The 22,146-nt window shown below is 39.4% G+C and overlaps 1 protein-coding gene across 1 annotated transcript in view; it reads left to right on the top strand.

Moving 5' to 3' along the window:
• The window catches only part of LOC107704946 (NADP-dependent malic enzyme-like), a 92,128-nt gene extending 72,744 nt beyond the window's left edge, over window positions 1-19,384 (top strand). Inside the window, exons 7-14 of the mRNA XM_016508016.1 lie at window positions 7,843-7,952; window positions 13,252-13,349; window positions 13,671-13,784; window positions 15,513-15,618; window positions 15,707-15,849; window positions 15,931-16,104; window positions 18,899-18,997; window positions 19,111-19,384. Coding sequence (XP_016363502.1) covers window positions 7,843-7,952; window positions 13,252-13,349; window positions 13,671-13,784; window positions 15,513-15,618; window positions 15,707-15,849; window positions 15,931-16,104; window positions 18,899-18,997; window positions 19,111-19,278 — 1,012 coding nt within the window. The 3' untranslated portion in view covers window positions 19,279-19,384. The remainder of the gene's footprint in view (window positions 1-7,842; window positions 7,953-13,251; window positions 13,350-13,670; window positions 13,785-15,512; window positions 15,619-15,706; window positions 15,850-15,930; window positions 16,105-18,898; window positions 18,998-19,110) is intronic.
• The last annotated feature ends 2,762 nt before the right edge of the window (window positions 19,385-22,146 follow it).

Here is a 22,146-nt window from a genome sequence, read left to right as displayed (position 1 = left end):
CTGAAAATAGGTTTATTGGAAGTTACCTAGCTGGGGACTATTTTCAGGCACTGTGTAATATCATTGTGCCTGCTGCTGCATAGATTCAATGATCTATGCTAAGCTACAGCAAAAAGTGCTACCACCAGACCCGGAGATCGGCTGAATGGATTCGAAAACGGTAAAACTAACTTTAACTCTAGGGGAGTTGGAAAATGAGCCTATTTTCAAAAATAGTGGAGTGTTCCTTTAACTTTTGCCGCTTGTGTTTAGCATTTTACAGCACAAATGCATCACAGTATGATAAGTGTTTAAGTGAATGAGAATGTGTTTAGAGTTTTGCAAAAAGACTGCATGAGATCTGCAAATAGAGCCTAACTGCCTGAACGTGTTTAAGGTTTAGCAGAAAGAGTGCTTTATTCAACAAATTGGTTTAAGCTAGTGAGAATTTGGTTCAGAGAATGGGGTTTAGTATTTTAGCAATTCAGAAAAACTGTAAAAATTATCCTTGCTCTTTCAAGTGTTAGAATGGCACTGGACGGGTGTTTTTTTTTTCAACAGTCCAAAAGTAGTCAAATAAAGCGCATCCATCCATAATAAAACGTGCCTCACATGGCTCCGGGGGATGAATAAAGGCCTCCTGTACCAAATTGATGCGTTTTGTAAGAAAATATCAATATTTAAAACATTATAAATACTTTTCTCTCTCTTTTGCTAACTGTTGTAGGACGTATGCGAAAAATATATATCTTAGACTTACATTGAAGGAGGGATACAAACAGTATCTAGGGACCAGGGGCCGGTTGCACCAGCTGGACGTACACCTGGTAGTAAGACTAGGCTGGACGTAAATGGTGCTTTAAGTTGTGTGTAGAATTTATACCCGTTGCACCATCTCGGCGTAGTGCTACGTCTGACTCTAAATCTTACGCCTAGTCAGAGGTAGGTGTAAAGTGAAAAGCCATGATTTGCTCGGACATTATTTAGTTTTTACATAGTACATAGTTTTTAGGATTCATGTCTGTTAGTTAATTATTACTGCAGACGTGACCTGTAATGTTTATGGTCTTTTCGGGCAGGATAAGCGATATCAGTCGCGAAGCTCGTGTAGACTATAGCCTACCACACTGCCGACAGTAATTGAATACAAAATATATTTCTGTCAAGCATGTAATAATTATGCAGTAAAATATTACATATGAACTGGGATTATTAAAAGAAACTGAACCATTTGACATCTTGCTTGGAAGGACAGTGTGCTTGAAAATATTTCACGTCTTTAATTCAATTCATTATTTGTAGCGTGCCTGCCATCCAATAATCGCAATAAGTTTTGTGCTTTGTTACTTTTAATCAGAAATAAATTATCAGCTTTCAAATTCTGTGAATTTTATCACAAAATACAAACCATAAACGTGTTTTTTCAGCCACAGAAAGACAGCAAAACACAAAATGTCACGTAAAGTCACGATTACCTCAGGAAAGACATTCATTGTACATAAACTTGATAGTCAGCTATAAAAAAAATAACTCTAGAGAGAAGCATTGTATTACATTTATTATATTTTACTTAACCTTGATGAACTCTGTCATGGGAGTGTGCAGGGAGACTTCAGAAATAAAAACGAGGACTTGTTAGGAAATGTTTACTCAATGAAATCATAGCGCGGTGATTTCACTTATATTATGTCTTGAGCAATTCAGTTCTATATTAGTAGTTGTAGCCATTGCGGCGTGAATGTCGTCTCAGCTATATCTATAACTGAGGGAGAATGTGTCGACGTGGACACGCATGGTCTACGCCGGGCGTAGTTGCGCCTGATCGTAGTTTCAGTTGGTGCAACAGGTGTAAATATTTATCGTAAAGCAGGACGTTACAAAGCCCAGTGTAGGGCTTACACCCAGCGTTTTTACGTCGGCCCCAGAATATCAACCAACTAGCAAAAGTAACCAACTAGCAACAGCATGGCAACCACCTAGAACATAGCGGCAAGTTCTGCACTGGTAAACACCATTAATATTTAAGAACCAGAGTCTTGGTCAAAGTTCTTTCGGTTGCTTTAGGCACGGGTGTGGCCTGGTTCGAAAGTGGTTGTCATAAGAGCATAGTGCCACACGTGGCTGTATTTAAAGCAGAACTCAAAAACCCCAGTGTCTGATTTCCCTCCAGCTGGCTGAATATCGCCATGATTCTATAATAATGGGGTGGACATAAAACTACAGGGAACAGCATCACTTTCCCCCAAAAGTGCAGAGTTGGCGGAAAATGAATGATTATAGGTTGACGACTGAACAAATGATTACAGTACTGGTGATTTTTAATAAACTCCTTATAATTTTATATTTCAGAGGCTCAATGCTTTAGGAAAAATCCTGAAAAGTAACATTCACTTGTTGAATGAGGGTTAAAATACATTTATGCGTTTATCTAAAACAGCTTAGATTGCATTGAAGGTATAAGACCTTTTTAGACCATTAGTTTATACTTTAATTGGGAATCAAACCCAAGTGGCATCCATACCTCAAAGGTGATTCACACTCAAGAGTCAAAAATATGAATCACATGAAGAGAACTGGCATTGCTAGCACCATTTTCTGATCTTTGAGGTACAGGAACAGTTCTAAACGTCTCTCAGTTCTAAAGTTTAAGAGTTTTAGAAGAAACCGCACGCAACACTTTATTGGGATATTGCAAAAGTTTGTCTTTATTTCATATTGAGAGTAGAGATAAAGAGCATTTGTGCAGAATAGCTATGCTAGTTTGACAAGACAAAGACAAAGGAAAATCATGAAAATTAAATAGCTTTCATTGAGGTTCAGGCTTTCAGACTGTAAGTTTAACAGCCCGCAGGTGCTCTGTTTCCCATCAAGCCTTTTTGTGTAAGTCCAGACTTAAGTGATGAAGATTAATGACACCAATCCCCATCAGGCCACTTTTCTGCCCCACAATGGCTTTAACAAGAAGAACTAGAGCAGATAGTGCACACAGACACTCTTTGAGGTCTTTAATTTGGGTAAAGAGTGTACAACACCATATAAAAACACGCATCCAAAAAAAAAAAGCATTTTAGGTAGTAAATGCTGGGATTATTTTCGCGGGGGTTGTTATGCTTCTTTTATGATGTTGTTAATTCGGGAATAGATTTTTTTTTTTCGCTTCTCAGGCTTTGTGTTGTGGTGCCGAAGTAGTTTGTGGGGGGTTGACTTTGTTTTCCATTTTCTCCCAGGACAGACTGAAAAGTATTTGTCTTCTGTAGCCCCTCTGTTTGCCCCGGCTCAATTCCCATGTCAAATTATTTCATTAGAGCTCGTCACTTTTCACAGTGCTCTAGTGGTGACGGTGTTCCAGTTATTTCTATGGTAACAAGGGCCATCTCAGGGCACCGTTACGAAGCCATGTTAGGACAGGGGATGTAGGGGAATATTGCTTGATATTGAGGAATGATGTTTGAAGTAGTGTTTAACAGAAAGAGCAGCCTGTGAAGCCCCATGGGCCCCGTTGGAGCCTGTGTGTGCTGGAGAAGAACACTGAAGAGCTGCATGCTGACCATGAGTCAAATGTATTGCCTGTACCACTTAACCTTGACCTGATAGTAATGATATGGGGCATTTCTGACATTATGAAAAATATGGTTGTGTTTTAGAAGTGTTTAGTTGTTACGAAAACAGTAAGCTGTGCAGGTTTAATTTTTAGTAATGATCTTTTAGTTATATTCTGATGTCAAACTGTTTTTAAGTTTTAAAATAATCTACCTAATTAGTATCTGTTTTGTTTCCAGTATAAATATCTAAACATTTTGAAAGTGATAAATTTACATAAACTGTATTATTTACATACATTTTTATAGTTTATGTTTAAAACAATTACAAAAAAAAACTACAGAATAAAATAATATAGAATGAAATAATATGCTACCATTCAAAAGTAGTAAATACATTTATTATGTTACAAAAGATTTTTAAAAGATTTCTTTTAAGTCTTACAAACTATCTTTCTGGGAATTATAAAGTGACATTTGTGCAGGTTCTGACTTGAATGCAGTTTTATAAACCTTAAAACTTTTGTGCAGTTTGTGTATACACATACTTTTAGGATGAAAACTATGCAAAATTTTATACACAAGGTGCGATATTCACCCTTTGCATATGAGAAAGAATGGTCTGTAAATGTGGATAATGTTTGACTTTAAACCTGATTATGTGGGCAAACCTGTCTGGAGTCCTAGAAATTGTGTTCGTATTGCATGCGTGTGTGTGTGTGTGTGTGTGCATGTATTTAAGTCTTTGGTTGAACAGCTGTGTTTGGATGGGATTCTTAGTATGACCTTTAACGCGGAGGCCCGTGGGCAGCACGGTAGACATGCGGGCAAAAGATTATCTTTGTGAACGTGTTGCTCTGCCAGAATGCTTTCACCCAATCTCAGCAAACGTCCTGAGCGTGTGTGGCCCAGCAGGATTACGCTGAACCTAAACTTAGTGGCTGTGTTTTTCGTCTCTATTTTCTCTACTATAAGTAGTAAATCATCACTGATTGAAACAAAGGGCCTTGTTGTGTTTTGTTAGCCATGGCGTGTAGATGGGTTTAGCAGTCTCTCATGGGCTCTGAGCGCATTTACTGCATTCCTCTTTAAGAGTGATGGAGCCGGGCTTCCTTACTAGGATCATTTAGACAGAGACTGAAATGTATTATGGTTTGTATAGAATTTGCTGGCTACAGACTTCAGCTTCCATATGCCTGACAAATAGATTTGGAAATTGTGAGATGTGGTGCATGGTAGAATTTTGAAAATAATAAATGAATGCAGGTGTTCTCTAAATGTACAGGTGTTCATCCTTCTATGTCTGAGCTGAGGAGACGGCCGTGTGTAAGTTTACACATGCTATGTGTGTATTAATGCCAGAACTACTCTGAGGCTGCTCTGTTTGTTTGATAGGTCATTCTGAATGTTACAGTTTGTGTGTGTGCATGTGTTTGTTTGGGTTTGGAAGGATCAGTTTTTGCCTACATTTATAGGGACCCAAATGTCCAGGCTAAAAATTAACTGCAGAAATACTTTTTATTTGTTTGTTTCCTTGATTCACAATTGATTTTGTATAGGTAAATATATTGAAATATATATTGTATTAAATTACAGCAATTACCTCTATACAGTATTTTTAACTTTTTTATTATTTATTTTTACTTTTATTATCTATTTTAACCTATTTTGTTATTCTTATTATGTTTTTAATAAGAATGTAATGCAAAAATTATAAGAATTATTATATAACTTCAATGTATAATTTTTGTATTAGTCATGGAATAGGATATTTTCACATCACAGTTTTGTCAGTTAAGGGTTGTTTTATTGTCATGAAAACAATGTCTGTTTGAATGAGCAGCATAAAAACAGGCTTAATTTTCTTGGATTTTTGCCATTTTGACTCAACTCTGCTGGCAACAGTCTCACAGGTGTGTGTTCACCACTTACTTGTGCCTTTTTTTAAAGAACAGAATGCCAAAAGGGTCAAAGGAAGTGCAGTAGCTATAGGTCTTGGAGAAAAGTTTTTCTTAAAGTTGTTATTCCATCCTAAAAAGTTTCCTCATTCTCAGATGCTGATCTGTTGACCTAGAGAACTCAAGCAAGTAGCCTGTGTAAGCGGAAGTGCAAGTGTCTGAGAGTGCAAGCCTGAGAATGCACGTCTGAGAGTGCAAGCGCCAGCTGCAGCCAGACCCTTTTGAAAAGCATAGCACAGCTGTCCTAGAGCATTTTGCATTTATTTAATATTGCAGTTGATTTAATATTGGCTTGAAGAGCTCCACTCAACACTCAACACTTTCTGCCCTGTCTGGAGGTAAAGGCAAATGAGGAGAGAGAGAGTCCCTGCAGCTCTCAGTGTGCTTGGGTGTGTCTGTCATTGTCTGGCCTGAATTTTGGTTGAGAGGACCAGTGTAGCTGATCTCCGGCCAGCTCTTTGTTTGAGTTTTACAACAGACACAGAGGTGCATTATGGATCTCATTGAACAAGGCGCCTGAAAAAGACAAGCTTTGGTGAGAATGAGACCACAATCCACCGAATGGGTGCTTTGTTTTGTTGGTTGGTTGTTTCTGTCTCTCTCTCAGGCACATTTATTCAAAATGAAACCATAAGAGCCATAGTTCACTCTGTATCACCTCAAATGTTAAACAGTATTTAGTTGACAGACATTTTTCTTGTTCTTATGCTACTATTGACATATTTTACAACCACTGTTGAGCTAGATCAGTAGGTTATGATTTCATTTTTCATCTTCCTCCTCAGATGATGCACTTCAACAGATCAGAGAGCATGCTGGGATTATGACTCACTTTCTCTACGTCCTATTTATATCTGCCAAAGTTCTCCTCCAAATCCACAAGCAATTACTCTGTCAGTCTCTCTTGACTGCTTTCCTGCCTCCTCCTCAAGCAGCTATGTCACAGATCAGACTGCAGTTTGATTAGAAGCACCAATCTGAGGCCGGGTCTCAGGACAGGGTTTCTTAAAACTTTGGATGAGATTCTGAAATCAGTAAACCTTGTTTACCTAGAGTACTTTGGTGCTGGAAAGCCTCTGGAAACAATGAAAACTTTATTGCGTTTTTCTGTTTTTGTAGCATGTCTGAACACGCAGCACTGACCGTTTTATATTACTTAAAGGATTAGTTTACCAAAAATGAAATTTCTCTGCACAAACAGTCACAACTAACTAATTTCTACAATGAAGCATCGTAGTAAAGCAGTGCGTTACATTGTTGTATTAGAATTCACCCCTAAATGATTCATTCACAAATCGGACTGAATCAGTTATTAAATTCAACTCACTTGGCTTAATTAGTTTAACAGACTATTACAGGGGAAGATTATTACTGAATAACAACTTCCCACACATCATGTATCGATACATTTATGGTGTATTTATGGTGTTTTTTTCATTTTGTGTTTTCTCTTTATGATTTTGTTAATGGAAATAAAGAAACGGATGGATGCTTCAGTAGACAACTGTCATTGTGAATAAAGTGAGAGATTTTCTCCTGTGTGTGTTTGAGTGATATGTATACACGACAGCTCTAGGCAGCAGTGCAGATCTTTATTTCTCTTGCATTGGGTTGAGTGACAGGCCAGCTCTTTATGCAGCCACACTGCGGTGTTTACCCATCCTGTTTCCAATGTCTAGGTGTCTGGGACATCGAATATTGCATTAAAATATGATGGGCCTGTATCTGCCCTCTACTATATCCCATTGGGGAATGAGTTGGTTGCTGTGTACTGTTCTTCCTATTGTTCTGCTGACTAGATAAATAACATGAGAAACCACTGAATTACTGCTGTAGTCCATTTAAAAGTCCAGTTTTTCTCATGAAGTTCTGTCCTCAAGAGAGACACGATTGTAGGTGCACAGATCATTGCATTTGATTTTGAATAGTCATTTGGGAAGGTTTTTCTCTGTACTCCACATCATTTACTAACTGATCATACAAGGGTTGTTTATTTGCTTTTCTGACCATTGAGAGTTGTGTTTGGCTGTGTAAATGACTACAAAGCAACAATAACAGTCTCAAGCCCACGCTGAGAAAACCTTGTGAAAACCTTCAGGATTGAACACCCACAACCACCCCATCTGTGATAGGCTTGAGGAGCAGTTGGATGGCCCCCTCTGCAGGCTGAAGTGGAGTGCATTTAACTAGCCACTTAACATGAAATGGTACATGTTTGTTTGAGATTTTCGGCTAGCCTGTAAGGATTTGGACAATTTTGTTAGGATTCTTTGTGTTTGCGAAACAAATGGCTTTGAGATTATGTATTGTTTTGTTGTGTTTCTGCGTTCTGAAGAAATATACATTGATTTTTCTGTTATGCACAGGTATGGGGTGAACTGCCTTGTCCAGTTTGAGGATTTTGCTAACATCAATGCCTTCCCTCTGTTGAGCAAATACCGCAACAAGTACCTCACGTTCAATGACGACATCCAAGGTATGGGCACAAAAATAGACTTTAGTCGCACACTAGTTTTAAGTTTCACCTGAACAAAATTATTAAAGTACAGAGAACACATACAGTATAAGTTAGGCTTTAGCTCAATTAAAAGAGTCATAATGTTAAGATTAGTCCGGTTCTCAGTCTATAGTGTAGTTCAGAAATCAATTATTGTAAGTTAGTCATTCAGACCATCTCTCTCTCTCTCTCTCTCTCTCATTTTCCTTTCTAATGCTTAAATCCATCTTGTATTTATGGTTCAATAGCAAGACTGGGTGGTTGAGTGCATTTTTTCTTCTACTTTCTTTTCTACCATCCTCCCCTCTCAGTCTTTATCCTTTTTTACACAATCATTGCAGACACATTCCAATCAACAACTTGAACAAAATCGCACTGTTTGAAATTGAGTTTCAGTCAAATGTTTGGGTGGAGCACATTGAGCTGATCTCACCGTTCACACAGTTAACAGTTATATGTGTCCACTGGAGTGGAGCAAGTGGAGCTGATGGGGCGTTTTCAATTTATTCTATATGGAAGCTGTTGATATTGGAGTTTCTTGTGCTCATTTCAGTGCTTGTTTCATATTTCACATACAGTTTGCACATTTTTTATGTTTTATGTCAGTGGTTCTCAACCTTTTTTACAATGTCAAAATATTCAGGCCCCCCTCCATGTATGCTAAGATATATAATTTTATTGAATTAATTACCCTGATTAACTGAATATTTTATTTTACTTCCATTCATTTTATGATTCCAGAAGTTATATTCTATATTCCAGAATTATATGTTTTCAATTTATGATTTGGAAATATGCTTTCAGTTTACATCTTGGATTTTATGTGTTTATTTTAATTTATTTTAATTTGTATATTGATATTATTGATTATATATTGATAATAATTTATTAATTTAAATACTTTTAAGTCATCCTGTGGCCCCCTTGGAAGTTGAGCCCTGGTTGAGAACCAGTGGTCTAGGCCACTGGTCTCTAACAAAAAACACCATAAATATATTGTCAGGGAAACACCAGTCTCGTCAGGTCCGCTCCCCCAACATCACTCTCCGTGTCCGATGCCTTTACGAGGAAGTCATCATTTCTGCTGCTGGAGAAGTCTACCGCAGATGTGGTCCTGGGATGCCCGTGGCTTACCCTACACTCACCTTACCTCGACAGGAAGAGCAACGAGGTTCTCCGATGGAGTGAGTACTGTCTCCACCACTGCCTGCCTCAAGTCACTCCCTCAACAAGGTCTCGGATCCCGATCTATTTGACCAGTGTGGAGAGCCTCGAGCCAGTAGAGAAACCCTCTATACCACCTGAATACCGGGCATTCCAGGATGTCTTCAGTAAGCAGGCTGCCACTAAGCTACCACCACATAGGCCATGGAACTGTGCAATCGACCTGCACCCTGGAGCTAAGCTTCCTAAGGGTAGAGTATACCCACTGTCCATCCCGGAGCATGCTGCTATAGAGGAATACATGAAGGAAGCTCTCCGGCAATGCTTCATCTGTCCATCTACCTCTCCAGCTGCGTCAAGCTTCTTCTTTGTCAGCAAGAAGGATGGAGGCCTGAGAGCATGCATTGACTACTGAACCCTGAATTCACAGACCGTAAAGTACCCATATCCATTACCCTTGGTTCCAGCTGCCGTCGAGTAACTCCGTGGTGCTTGCATCTTCTCCAAACTTGACCTGCGAAGCTCCTACAACCTCATTCGAATTGGAGACGAGTGGAAGACGGCCTTTATCACACCTACTGGCCACTATGAATACCGGGTGATGCTGTATGGGCTCGCCAACTCCCCGCCTGTCTTCCAGGGGTTCATGAATGAGGTGTTCCAGGTGGTTTCTCTGCCTATTTCTCACGCAAGCTATCTCAGGCAGAACAAAACTACGACATCGGGAACCATGAGTTGTTGGCCATCAAGCTCGCCCTAGAGGAGTGGAGACACTGGCTGGAGGAAGCTATCCATCCATTCCAAGTCATTACTGACCACTGGAATCTAGAGTATCTTCGTGATGCTAAACGTCTGAATCCTAGACAAGCCCGGTGGGCGCTGTTCTTCACATGCTTTAACTTTACCGTCATCTACCTACCTGGTACCCAGAATTCCCGTGCTGACGCTCTCTCCCGTCTCTACCAGCCCACTCAAGACAATGCAACCCCAGAAACCATTCTCCCTCCAGCCATAGTTGTAACTCTGATTTAATGGACTCTGGATGATGACATTCGACAAGCCTCACTCACGGTCCTAGCTCCACCGGGAGGTTCAGAAGAGAAAACCTATGTTTCATCCACTCTGCGCCTTACCCTTCTGGACTCGCTCCATTCATCTCCGGGCTCTGGATATCCAGTTAGCGAGCGTACACTCTCGCTTCTCCAAAGCCGGTACTGGTGGCCGAACATGGCACAAGATGTCTCCCAATTCGTCAAGGGTTGCTCAGTCGGCGCCATATCAAAGACACCCCGTCATCTTCCTCATGGGAAACTGGTCCCCTTACCTCTACCTCACCTGTGTCCTGGTTGTGGTTGACCGGTCCTCAAAGGCCTGCAAACTAATCCCGCTCCCCGGGCTACCAACCTCCATGCAAACAGCAGAACTGTTGTTCAATCACGTATTCCGAAACTTTGGCATCCCAGAGGACATTGTCTCCGATCGTGGGCCACAGTTCATCTCATTTTGCCCCCCTGGCCTTTGTCAATCATGGCCTCCTAATAATCCCCTACCACTTGATTGGCTCTATCTCTCTCTCTCCTCTCCACCTGTAGCTGGTGTGTGGTGAGCGCACTGGTGCCGTTGTCCTGTGGCTGCCGTTGCACCATCCAGGTGGATGCTGCACACTGGTGGTGGTTGAGGAGAGACCCCCCCACATGATTGTAAAGCTCTTTGAGTGTACAACAATACACAATAAAGCGCTATATAAATACATCATTCATTCATTCATTCATCTTCTGCCTCCTAGGAGTCTTCGTTAGTCTCACCTCTGGATATCACCCACAATCCAATGGCCAGACTGAGCAGAATATTCAAGACATTGGGAGGTACCTTCGCAGTTACTGCCACCAGAACCAGCACGGCTGGAGTCGCTTCCTCCCCTGGGCCAAGTATGCACAGAACTCACTCCGTCAGCACTCCACCGGTCTCACTCCCTTCCAGTGTGTACTCAGCTACCAACCTCCGAGAGCGAGTGGGTTTGGGACTCAGCAAACTTCTTCGGTGGGCAGTCAGGAGACATAAGACCCACGCTGATGCCCGTCACCTACCTGCACCGCCCTACCAACCAGGTGACAGGGTATGGCTGTCGATGTGGGACATCCATCTCCAACTGCCCTGCCGTAAGCTGAGTCCCTGCTTCATCTGTCCCTTCACCATCAGGAGGCAGATCAACTCTGTCACTTACCAGCTGGACCTACCACCCACCTACCTTTCATGTATCCCTTTTGAAGTCTTTCACTAACCCTGTCACTCCTTCCTCCCCAGGACCTGACGAGCCCGACGTGCCTCCTCCTCCTCCTGAGATCGCCGATGAGGATTCCATCTACCGTGTCAACTCCGATCTGGACTCCCGGCGTCGAGGCGGCCGCCTCGAATACCTGATGGACTGGGAGGGATTTGGCCCAGAGGAACAATCCTGGGTACCTCAAGACAATATACTTGACCCCTCTCTGCTGTCTGACTTTCATCAGCTCCATCCAGAGAAACCTGCACCCAGAGGGCACGCCCGTGGAGGAGGGGGTACTGTCAGGGAAACACCAGTCTCATCAGGTCCCAGCACTCAGCCTGCATGATCACAATCACCTGAATACTAATTCCCCGCACCTGTCACCAAGCAATCAAGACCAGTATAAAGCCACCTTCACTCCTCATCAACCTTTGTCTGGTCTTGAAGTCAATTCAAGAGACTCACCTAATTACCCATTTGCGGAATACTTACCAGTTTATCCGGATCATCTTCGTCTTCTGTGGAACCCTCTCTGACCTTCCTGCAAAAGGAGAGAGATCTCCTGTTAGCTCATCAAGCTAAGTTGATTCATCTCACCAGCTAATGTGCTACTCACATTTACATTTACATTTACATTTACATTTAGTCATTTAGCAGACACTTTTATCCAAAGCGACTTACAAATTGGGGGATACATAAAGCGATTCTTCTTAAAGAGGCAAACAGACACAGGAAGTGGTTGTAATACCAAGTTCTTAGACATTGTTCAAATAAGTACAAGCTAGAAAGAGAAGGAATAAATAAAGAGAGAGAATTTTTTTTTTTTTATGATGAAGTCAAGTAGCTTCGAAAGAGATGGGTTTTCAGCTGTCGCTTGAAAATTGTTAGGGATTCAGCATTCCGGATAGGGGTGGGAAGATCGTTCGACCAGCCAGGAGTGGTGAACGAGAATGTTCTGGAAAGTGATTTTGAGCCTCTCTGTGATGGTACCACGAGGCGTCGCTCACTAGCGGATCTCAGACTTCTGAAGGGGATGTAGATTCGTAGTAGTGAGTGGAAGTAGGCGGGTGCTGAGTCTGTGGCTGTTCTATATGCAAGCATCAATGTCTTGAACTTGATTCGAGCCGCAACCGGTAGCCAGTGCAAGGAGATAAAGAGAGGTGTAACATGGGCTCTTTTGGGCTCGTTGAAGACCAGTCGTACCGCTGCATTCTGAATCATTTGTAGAGGTTTGATTGTGCTTGATGGAAGTCCAGCCAGAAGAGCATTGCAGTAGTCCAGCCTAGAGATGACAAGGGCCTGGACAAGAAGTTGTGCAGCATGCTCCGTTAGAAAGGGCCTGATCTACTCACCTGCTGATTCTCCGCTCCTCAACTTCCTTGAGTTTAATCAATAGATTCCTCTTCACTTACCATTCACTCACCTTGTGGTCTTCCTCTGTTCTGTGACATATATATATGGGCCATTCAGAAATAAAGTTTACAATTCTCCAACTGTTTTCATGCATATGTATGATGATTTTATTGACCGTGTATTGAAAGCAAGCTAGACTTCTCTGAAGACAGTCACACTGTTGTACATTTAATAGACTCACCCCCAAATCAGATCTTTAGCATTTAGAGTGGATTTCTTCTTCGACAGAATATATAAACAGCTGCTTATCTCACTCTTTTGACAAATCCTCCAGAAATCCACCTCCGTATTGACTCCACCTTTATGTCTACAATTAATGAGCTTCCGGAATTGAGTCTCAAGCCTCAGCTCATCCTTTTATGAACTGTTTTTCTGTTTACCTCAGAGATAAGATTAATACCTGAGTGAAATATATTTGTGTTTTCTGTCCCATAGGTACTGCTGCTGTGGCTGTGGCGGGACTGTTGGCTGCCCTTCGCATTACCAAGAGCAAAATGACCAACCATACCATTGTATTTCAGGGTGCAGGGGAGGTGAGTGTGTTTGCTGCACAGATCCACAAATAATAGTTTAAAATGTCAATTTTTCAGTATTTTGATGGTTGTTAATCCATATTGAGTGAACAACAGCAGTGCATGGGCGCAAATATGCCACGGTTCATCTTGTCTGTCAAATGTATTAAATGATTCTTGTGTTTTTAAGATGTATGGAATGAATTCATAAAAGATTCATTATTTAGATCAAGCTGTGAGATTTTTATTGAAATGCTGTGAAGTTCACAGAGTTCACATCTCTTTAGATGTGTTCAAGTGTATGTGAAATGTAAATCTGTAACAGCATTTTTATGTTTCCAGGCTGCAATGGGCATAGCTGAGCTCATCATTATGGCAATGGAGAAAGAGGGGCTTCCTCGTGAGCAGTGTATAAAGAAAATCTGGATGGTGGACTCTAAAGGACTTATCGTTAAGGTGAGGTCATCATTAAAGGCCATGTTTTTTTACATTTAGTGTTGACACTAAACACACCATGTGGTTTGTATTGGCGATAATAAACTTTTTATTCAGTCATGTTAATTGATTGTCCATGAACATTAATGTAGGTCTTCATTAAAAAATTTTTTTAACTGATTCAATGTTGTTCGAAAGATGGTTTTGTTGTTTTAAGCTTAAAGGGCTAGTTCACCCAAAAAATGAAAATTCTGTCATTAATTACTCACCCTTATGACTTTCCAAACCCGTAAGACCTTCGTTCATCTTCAGAACACAAATTAAGATGGTTTTGATGAAATCCGAGAGCTTTCTGACCCTGCATAGACAGCAACGCAACTGACACGCTCAATGTCCAGAAACATGTGACATGAGTGGTTCAACTGTAATTTTATGAAGCTATGAAAATACTTTTTGTGCGCAAAGAAAACCAAGAATAACAACATTATTCAACATTTTCTTCTATTCTGTGTCAATATGGTGATGAAGAAGCTCTGATCTCAGCAGTTTTCACATGTCATGTCTCTTTCTGCTCTACTACAGCCTGCAGCTATGTCCTCAATGTTTTACTTAGATGCTGTAAAGTGTGAAATAACCGAAAGTATTCGGGGTGCGTCCCATGAACAGAGCTTATAAATATATGCATTTAAATGTACAAAAAAAAATGTACGCACACATTATGTACAGTTTGTGCGCACATTTTTTTTTCTAATTGCTTTTAAAGGGTTAGTTCACCCAAAACTGAAAATTAGTCTATGTTTTACTTAACCTCAAAGCATCCTAGGTGTATATGACTTTCTTCTTTCAGATGAATCCAATCGGAGTTATATTAAAAAATGTTCCTTGCTATTCCAAGCTTTAGAATGGGAATAGGTGGGTGTTTTTGTTCAACAGTCCAAACTTAGTCAAATAAAGCGCATCCACAAAACGTGCCTTGCTGGTATGACAGTCAGCGGAAGTGAGAAAAAAGTATTTGTAACATTTTAAATATGGATATTTTTCTTACAAAACGCATTGATTCACTATCAGAAGGCCTTTATTCACCCCCCGGAGCCGTGTGTGGCACATTTTATTATGGATGCGCTTTATATGACTACAATTGGACTGTTGAACAAAAACACCCACCTACTCCCATTCTAACACTTGGAAGAGCAATTTTTTTTATTTTTTTTTATTTTTTTTAAAGAAAGGTGGCTTGGACACTTAACCCACCCCTGAAAGTGTGAACTTGATTCCTTTAAAATGCCATGTGCTAAACCTTTTGTCAGTGCTAACTTTTTTTGTGTGCCCTTTCTATGATTATTTTTAACCCACTGGTCTTGAGGTAGTTACTGTATTAGTGGCTGTATAAAGTCAGCTCATCTCTTGAAGGTGTAGTTCATCACATCAGCTATGGACGTGTTTAACAACCAGAAATTTTAAGTGTCGCCTTATCTAACTAACTAGTACTTATGCTGTAATTTGTAAAAAAAACAAAAAAAAAAAATTCAGATATATAGATAAAGTATCCATTTTTGATGCTCTATCTAACACAGTGACATTTATAAATTTCTAAGCATGTCGTCTGGTGGGTTTTACACTCTTTGTTCCCTGTGGAGAGGACCTGTGTTCATTATGAAGTGCGGTGAGGTGTGATGTGGTATGTTTCCGATACGCTTTCATCATCTTTCTTTTTCTCTGTCTGTTGTTATCTCTCTGTCTCCCATTCAGGGTCGGGATCACCTCACCCATGAGAAAGAGAGGTTTGCACATCAGCATGCTCAAATGAAGAAGCTTGAAGATGTTGTGAAGGAGCTGAAACCTACTGTTATAATTGGTATATTTATAAATAAATATACACTGCTGTTGTCCCAGCGGTCCCTGTGAGGACTATTGTACTCAAATCCTTTTCTTCTTCTCTTCAGGGGTGGCAGCTATCGCTGGCGCTTTCACAGAGGAGATAATCAAGGCGATGGCATCCTTCAATAAGAGACCTATTATCTTCGCTCTAAGCAACCCCACTAGCAAGGCAGAGTGTACCGCTGAGCAGTGCTACACACTCACTGAGGTGCTTTTGGAAGGAGTAGCATGTGTACATTCATGTGAGAGAGTGAATCATTTCATTTTTGCTTTGTGTTTTATATTGCAGGGACGGGGGATATTTGCAAGCGGCAGTCCCTTTGATCCAGTCACCCTTCCCGATGGGCGAAAGTTCTACCCTGGTCAGGGCAACAACGCTTATGTGTTCCCTGGAGTGGGGCTGGGGGTAACCGCTTGTGCAATGAGACACATCCCTGAGGATATTTTCCTCGTTACGGCTGAGGTGATCAAATCTCACTTGGTTTTTTCAGTCTGTCTCTAAAGCCCTATTTGGACGGTAATTGTTTCTCATGGGGGTCTGTAAAAATAATTCTGCATTGCTCCTCCATCGTTTACTCTCTATTTCTTAGGGCTATATATTAAAACACATTTCTTGATTCGATTTGATTTGATTTCAATTTCAATTTGTTAGGGTTTATCTATAGTTACAGTGTCCACATTGTCTAAATGAAAGTAATTCTCTCTTAACTATTGATTTAAAGTATAAAAGGAACCTTCATCTTTGTACATTACAAAAATAGTCATTTAAAAAAATTAACAACAGGGCCTGGGTAAAACTGTGTGTAACAGTTGCTGAAAATCTGAAATTTATCGCAGTTTTGGTGGGTAAAAATGTGCGTATTAACTGCCATAGCTTGCCAAAGTCACAAAATGGCAAAAAAATGTAAACACTTTGTGAACAAATTTATCTACAGTATAAACACAATATAAGAATGTTATGTCAAGAAATGAGAAAAGGCTCAAATGTCCTTAAATGTTGAACACAACATAAATTTGAGACCATTACAAACCGTAGCTAAAAGCCAGTGTGGGGCTGTGGGCATTACTTTTTTTCTAATATTATCACACAGTAGAGCCTATTCATGGAATGGTACAAAAATTATTCCTTTTTTTTTTTCTGGTGTTTACTGAACCGTTTTGTCATTATTCGTCATATATTTCTTAAATTAAGTGATATTAAAATGACTAATTATAAAATATGCTTCAATATGAATATTTATTGATGTATTTTAATGGTAAAATACTGAAGTTTCTTAAAATTCACGAACTCCTTACGAGTTGAAATATGTTATTTTTCATTTGTGTGCTTCCACTTACTGCATCAAAAAAAAGTGGTGAATTTTCCAACCCCCAATGCCCATTGCCAATTTTGCTATGTTTTTCCAAATTATACCCTGATGCAAATTTTGCCTATATGATATGGTTTTTGCAACTAATTGCTTGAAGAGACATTTTAAGGGAATAAAAAAAAAACATCATCAGTGCTTAGTTCTCTGAAGGTTTGTGCGATGTATAATCAGAAAAATCGCAAATTTTTTCCAGCCCTTATACTACTTTACATTTACATGCTCAATATAAACTATAGAATCCCATTACAATATGCAAACATCTTATCACTGTGCGCAATGTCATCTTGTATTTTGCTGAACTTATCTGTCAAGCTGTTCTCCATGTTTCACCTGATATCAGCCAGACAGTGTTGTAGTCAGGTATTGTGGATGGTTGCATCAGACGGGGTAAACAAAAGAGCTGGTTTGAATCTCTATGAACCACTGTCCTGTTCTGCTGGAAACAGCCCATTGCAGTCTAAAAGGTTAGCCAAGGCCATACAGGCCCACACATCATATCAACATGTGCCACTAAAGGAGATTTATCTCTTTAGAGCCGCTCAGAGTGGTTTGATGTACGCCGAGCGTGAGCTGGATTTCTTCTCCTGCTCCACTGAAGCTGCAGTGTGGATGTCTGAACTTCAAACAGCATTGGGCAGCAGGAGGGAATGCTTAATTTCTTTATCCCCGCTGGTCCTACTACCCTTTTGTGTATTTCAAAACGTTATGGTTCTGGGCTATCGAGTCTCAGGAGTGTGACCTGAAATGGCACACAAAACAAATAGCTGAGAGAAATAGAGGGAGAGATGGGAAAATTATGTAAATAAACCAATAAGATAACGAGCAACAAGAATAATGAGTGACTACAGCTGATGGTGGCTGGAGAATTTAGTTGTCTGTCTAAACTGAAAAATGACTAAAGCTAATTGTGATTTATTATTCCTTGATGTTATTTGCAAAACCTTTGGACTCTATTCGTATTTACAAAAAGAAATTATCTTGAGGGTGGCACAATGAAAAACCGCAACTGTGCTTTGGTTTTAGTTTAATTAAAACTGCAAGCCCTTCTGGCAGTTAATTAACCAGTTGACCTGTAGTTCTAATTCTGTATCACAAAGTGTTGTTTTTTAGTTTAAGTTTTAGTAATTTTGCTCTTTTGTCATTTTATTAGTTAATTGTAGGTAATTGCCAATGCAACATTTCTAATTTTCATCTCTGTTTTATTTCCGCTGAGTTTTAGTTAAAGGTATATAGTCTACCCAAAAATTCTTTCATCATTTACTCACTCTCATGTTTTTCTAAACATGTATGACTTTTTTTCTGCTCAACACAAAATAAGATAATTAGAAGAATGTTGATAACCAAAGCCATTTCAGTTCCCATTGACTTCCATTCTATTTTTTGTCCATACAATGGAAGTCAATGCAAAACCGAAAACTTTTTAACTACCAACATTCTTCAAGATACTATCTTGTGTCTTCCACGAAAGAAAAGAAAGTCATACAGGTTTGTAATGACATGAGGATGAGTAAATGATGAAAGAAGTTTGGGTGAACAATACCTTTAACAAATATCAACACTGGTTCCAGAGGCCGAACAGAAATCTAGATTTAGTCTAGGTGAAATAAATCTTTTAGTTATTATTTTGGTCTCTTTCTTGTTTGCTTTGTTTTTTTGATTGAATCTGGCTGATCACGGGCAAGAAAAACCCACTTGTTACTGCCTTTGTTTTCCACGTCTATAACCAGTGGAAAAACAGGATGAATATTTGATGCAGTTGTATCACAAAAACAAACAAGAGAAGAATAATTACATTCAAACTCTTGTGCATGTGCACAAATGGTGTAATTAGACACATTGTATATATGTTAAGTCCATAATAATCATCAGTTTGACCTGTGTTTACAGGCTATAGCAGAACTGGTGACTGAGAAGAATCTTGCAGAGGGGCGTCTGTATCCTCCTCTCAACAGCATCCGGGAAGTGTCCATCAAGCTGGCTGTGAAGGTGAGCTCGACTCAATAACATCTCAAGCTACAGCCGTGATTCATGCATGTCGCTATTTCGATTCTTTGTGCTTGTGTTTTTTTTTTATAATTCTTTTATTTACATCATGACAGATTGCAGAGTACGCCTACAAAAGCAAAATGGCAACGCTGCATCCGGAGCCGCACGATAAAGAGGCTTTTGTTCGTTCGCTCATCTGCAGCACAGACTACGAAGAGTTTGCAGTGGATTCGTACAGCTGGCCTGAGAACGCCATGACTGTCCAAACATGTAAACTGTGAGCTCCCAAAATGAGATTTATATGACAATTCTCTTTTAAATGTGATTTCTTAACATGATTATAATATTAGACACTACTGTAAACCTTACAATATCCTCAATAAAATGTCATTTACTGTAATTTTGTGATAGTGTGTTATTCAATAGATTGTATGGAATTCTTTACAATTTCCATGCTCCATTTGTGATATATGTTAATCGGGATTCATGAGGAAATGTCCAGCGTTGAGGAAGCTCATTATATATATTTTTTGTTTTTGCTTTCATCAGAGCATATAAAGAATTGTGTTGTAAAATGCCATTAATTATCAAGTTCAATGTGTCATTCTCTTCAATAGAAGTGGAATTCTGGCACCAGATATATAAAGAACCCTCATGCACATTATTTTAACACCATAACTAATTACTGATTAACTAATTAGATATTTCCATGGGAAATAAGAAATTAGATATTTCCAATTCTCAAATATCTAACAAAAAAGTACAAATATCTAAAAATTCTTAAATCAAGATGGATTTTCTATATAAGAAAATGATAGAAGATATTTAGTCTTGTTTCCTGGGGGTATCTAAATTAAGTGCATTTTACTTAAGTAAAATTATCTGCCAGTGTGGTAATAAAAATAATCTTAATGCAAATAGAAAACAAGATTATTCGGAGTGTCTATTGCTAAGTGCAAATTTACAGTATGCCAATGTCACACAAGGTTAAATACAACACGCATGAATAACAGCTTAAATGGTGTAGGCTTTAGCGCGTTGGCCGCGGAGAACTAGCTTGGGATGTGATTGACCGGGTTCGAGTCCGGCTTTTGCCGAGCTCTCTCTTCTCACTTTTCCCATCACATATCACATTAGAATTTATTTTCAGTAAAAATGAAGAAAATGCTCTAAAAGTGGAAGTAAAGTGCCTAACGAGTTTTTAATAATAATAAAAGTATTTATAATTTTAATAAATATAATCATTTACACTATGTTATTGCATCCTATTAATGTACAACAATACTGAGGTGCAAATAGTATGTATCCGCCAGTATATAAATAGCATCTAATTATTATTTACACTTATTGCAAAGAACTGCTACTTCTGTCAGGACCACTATAGCTTCTAATTATTATTTAAACTTATTGCAAAGAACTGCTACTTTTACATAGTAAAAAAAAGTGATATATTCTATTTACCAAGTGTAAATAGCATCTAGAGCTATTTGCACTTAGCCTACTGTAAATAGGATCTATCGCTAAGAAAGTATGTTAATTCCACTTAGTGTAAATAGCCGCTGCCGTATTTTTCTTACCCTATTGGCAGATCATTTGTAAAATAAGAAAAATGCACATATATTATTATTATTTTATATATTTTTTTGCCCGTGGGATACCATGTTATTGATGATAACAACACAATCTTCACCCAGATTCATTATGCAGTCTTCGTGAGGAGTTATTAATCTAAAGTTTGTCATTATAATAGCTCTTTGATTATACAGTATAGGATCCAACAGTGTAATAATTTATGAAGGATTTTAAAAGCATGATAAGTCACAAGCATTTTGAACTACTGTGTCATTTAAAAACAAAGAGAGACCTCAAGAATCAGTGTATGAATCTCAACAATGGTGACAATCAAAAGCTTCATGCTGCAATGCATGCTGGGTACCTTGGTAGTCCATTTTTGGGCATTGTGTGTCTTTCCTGGTGGAAATTGTAGTGAGAGGGGTAATTCTCAACATGCCATTAGGTCGTAAATGTATCTGGTCTAGCGAAGGTGTCGTGGTTGCCATGGGGACCAGGGGGGGGCTGGTGTCGTTGCAGACATCCTGGCACCCAGTTTATTGGGTGAGGGGACTGTGACGATTTGTTAAACTAATGAATAACTGATTTGTTAAGTCAAATGAAAATTTGTGTGTTTGATTGGTCCAGACGCTACAAGCATGATAAGTCACAAGCCTTTTGAACTGCAGTGTCATTTAAACACAAAGAGAAACATCAAGAATCAGTGTATGAATCTCAACAATGGTGACAATAAAAAGCGTCATGCTGCAATGCATGCTGGGTACATAGTCTCTGTGCAGTGAGTGCACTTTGACCTCACATTAGTATGAGCACTCATTGAGTGCACTGTGAGGTTACACTTTTAGTTCACTGTGACCTCATCACGAATATCCTGGGAGCTCATGGTGAGATCACTGTGAGATCAAATTGTTGACTGGGCTTGTATTGACTCTGAAGAATGCAAACGTCTTTTTGTTGGGTGCTGTTGCCATGGTGAATCGTAATATTCACCATTGATCGTGCCTTTTCATAGTCGTGGTGCACGCGCTAAAGTCAGAGTCAACCTACTCAGAGTCGATTGAACTAGCTCAATTCAGCTGTTCTGAAACCGAAAGCTCAGAGTTTCCCATTTCAGAGCAAGTCAACCCAGAGTTCAAGTTTTAACTCAGAGTTGGTTGAACCTCCTTATTGAACACGGGCCCCGGATGTCAGTAACAACCCAAGTAATCCATACATACAAAGTAAACAAAACAAATAAGTTCAGAAATTAAGTTCTGTGTAATAAAGTGGAATGACACAGGGAAAAAGTATTGAACACATGAAGAAAGGGAGGTGCAAAAAGGCATGGAAAGCCAGGGCACCAGCAGAAATCTATCAGTAATTAGAAAGAAATCCTGCCCCTAGTCAGTAATATTAGCTGGTTTAGTCCCAACTGATGGCCTATTAAAAAGGTGTCTCATTACCAACGTGTCACACAAGAAACATTTCATGATGGGTAAAAGCAAAGAGCTCTCTCAAGACCTTCACAACCTTATTGTTGCAAAACATACTGATGGCATTGGTTACATAAGGATTTCTATACTTCTGAATGTTCCAGT

This window comes from Sinocyclocheilus anshuiensis, unplaced genomic scaffold (assembly GCF_001515605.1).
Source record: "Sinocyclocheilus anshuiensis isolate Anshui unplaced genomic scaffold, SAMN03320099.WGS_v1.1 scaffold702, whole genome shotgun sequence".
NCBI lineage: Eukaryota > Metazoa > Chordata > Actinopteri > Cypriniformes > Cyprinidae > Sinocyclocheilus > Sinocyclocheilus anshuiensis.
This window is presented reverse-complemented; position numbering and strand designations above follow the sequence as displayed.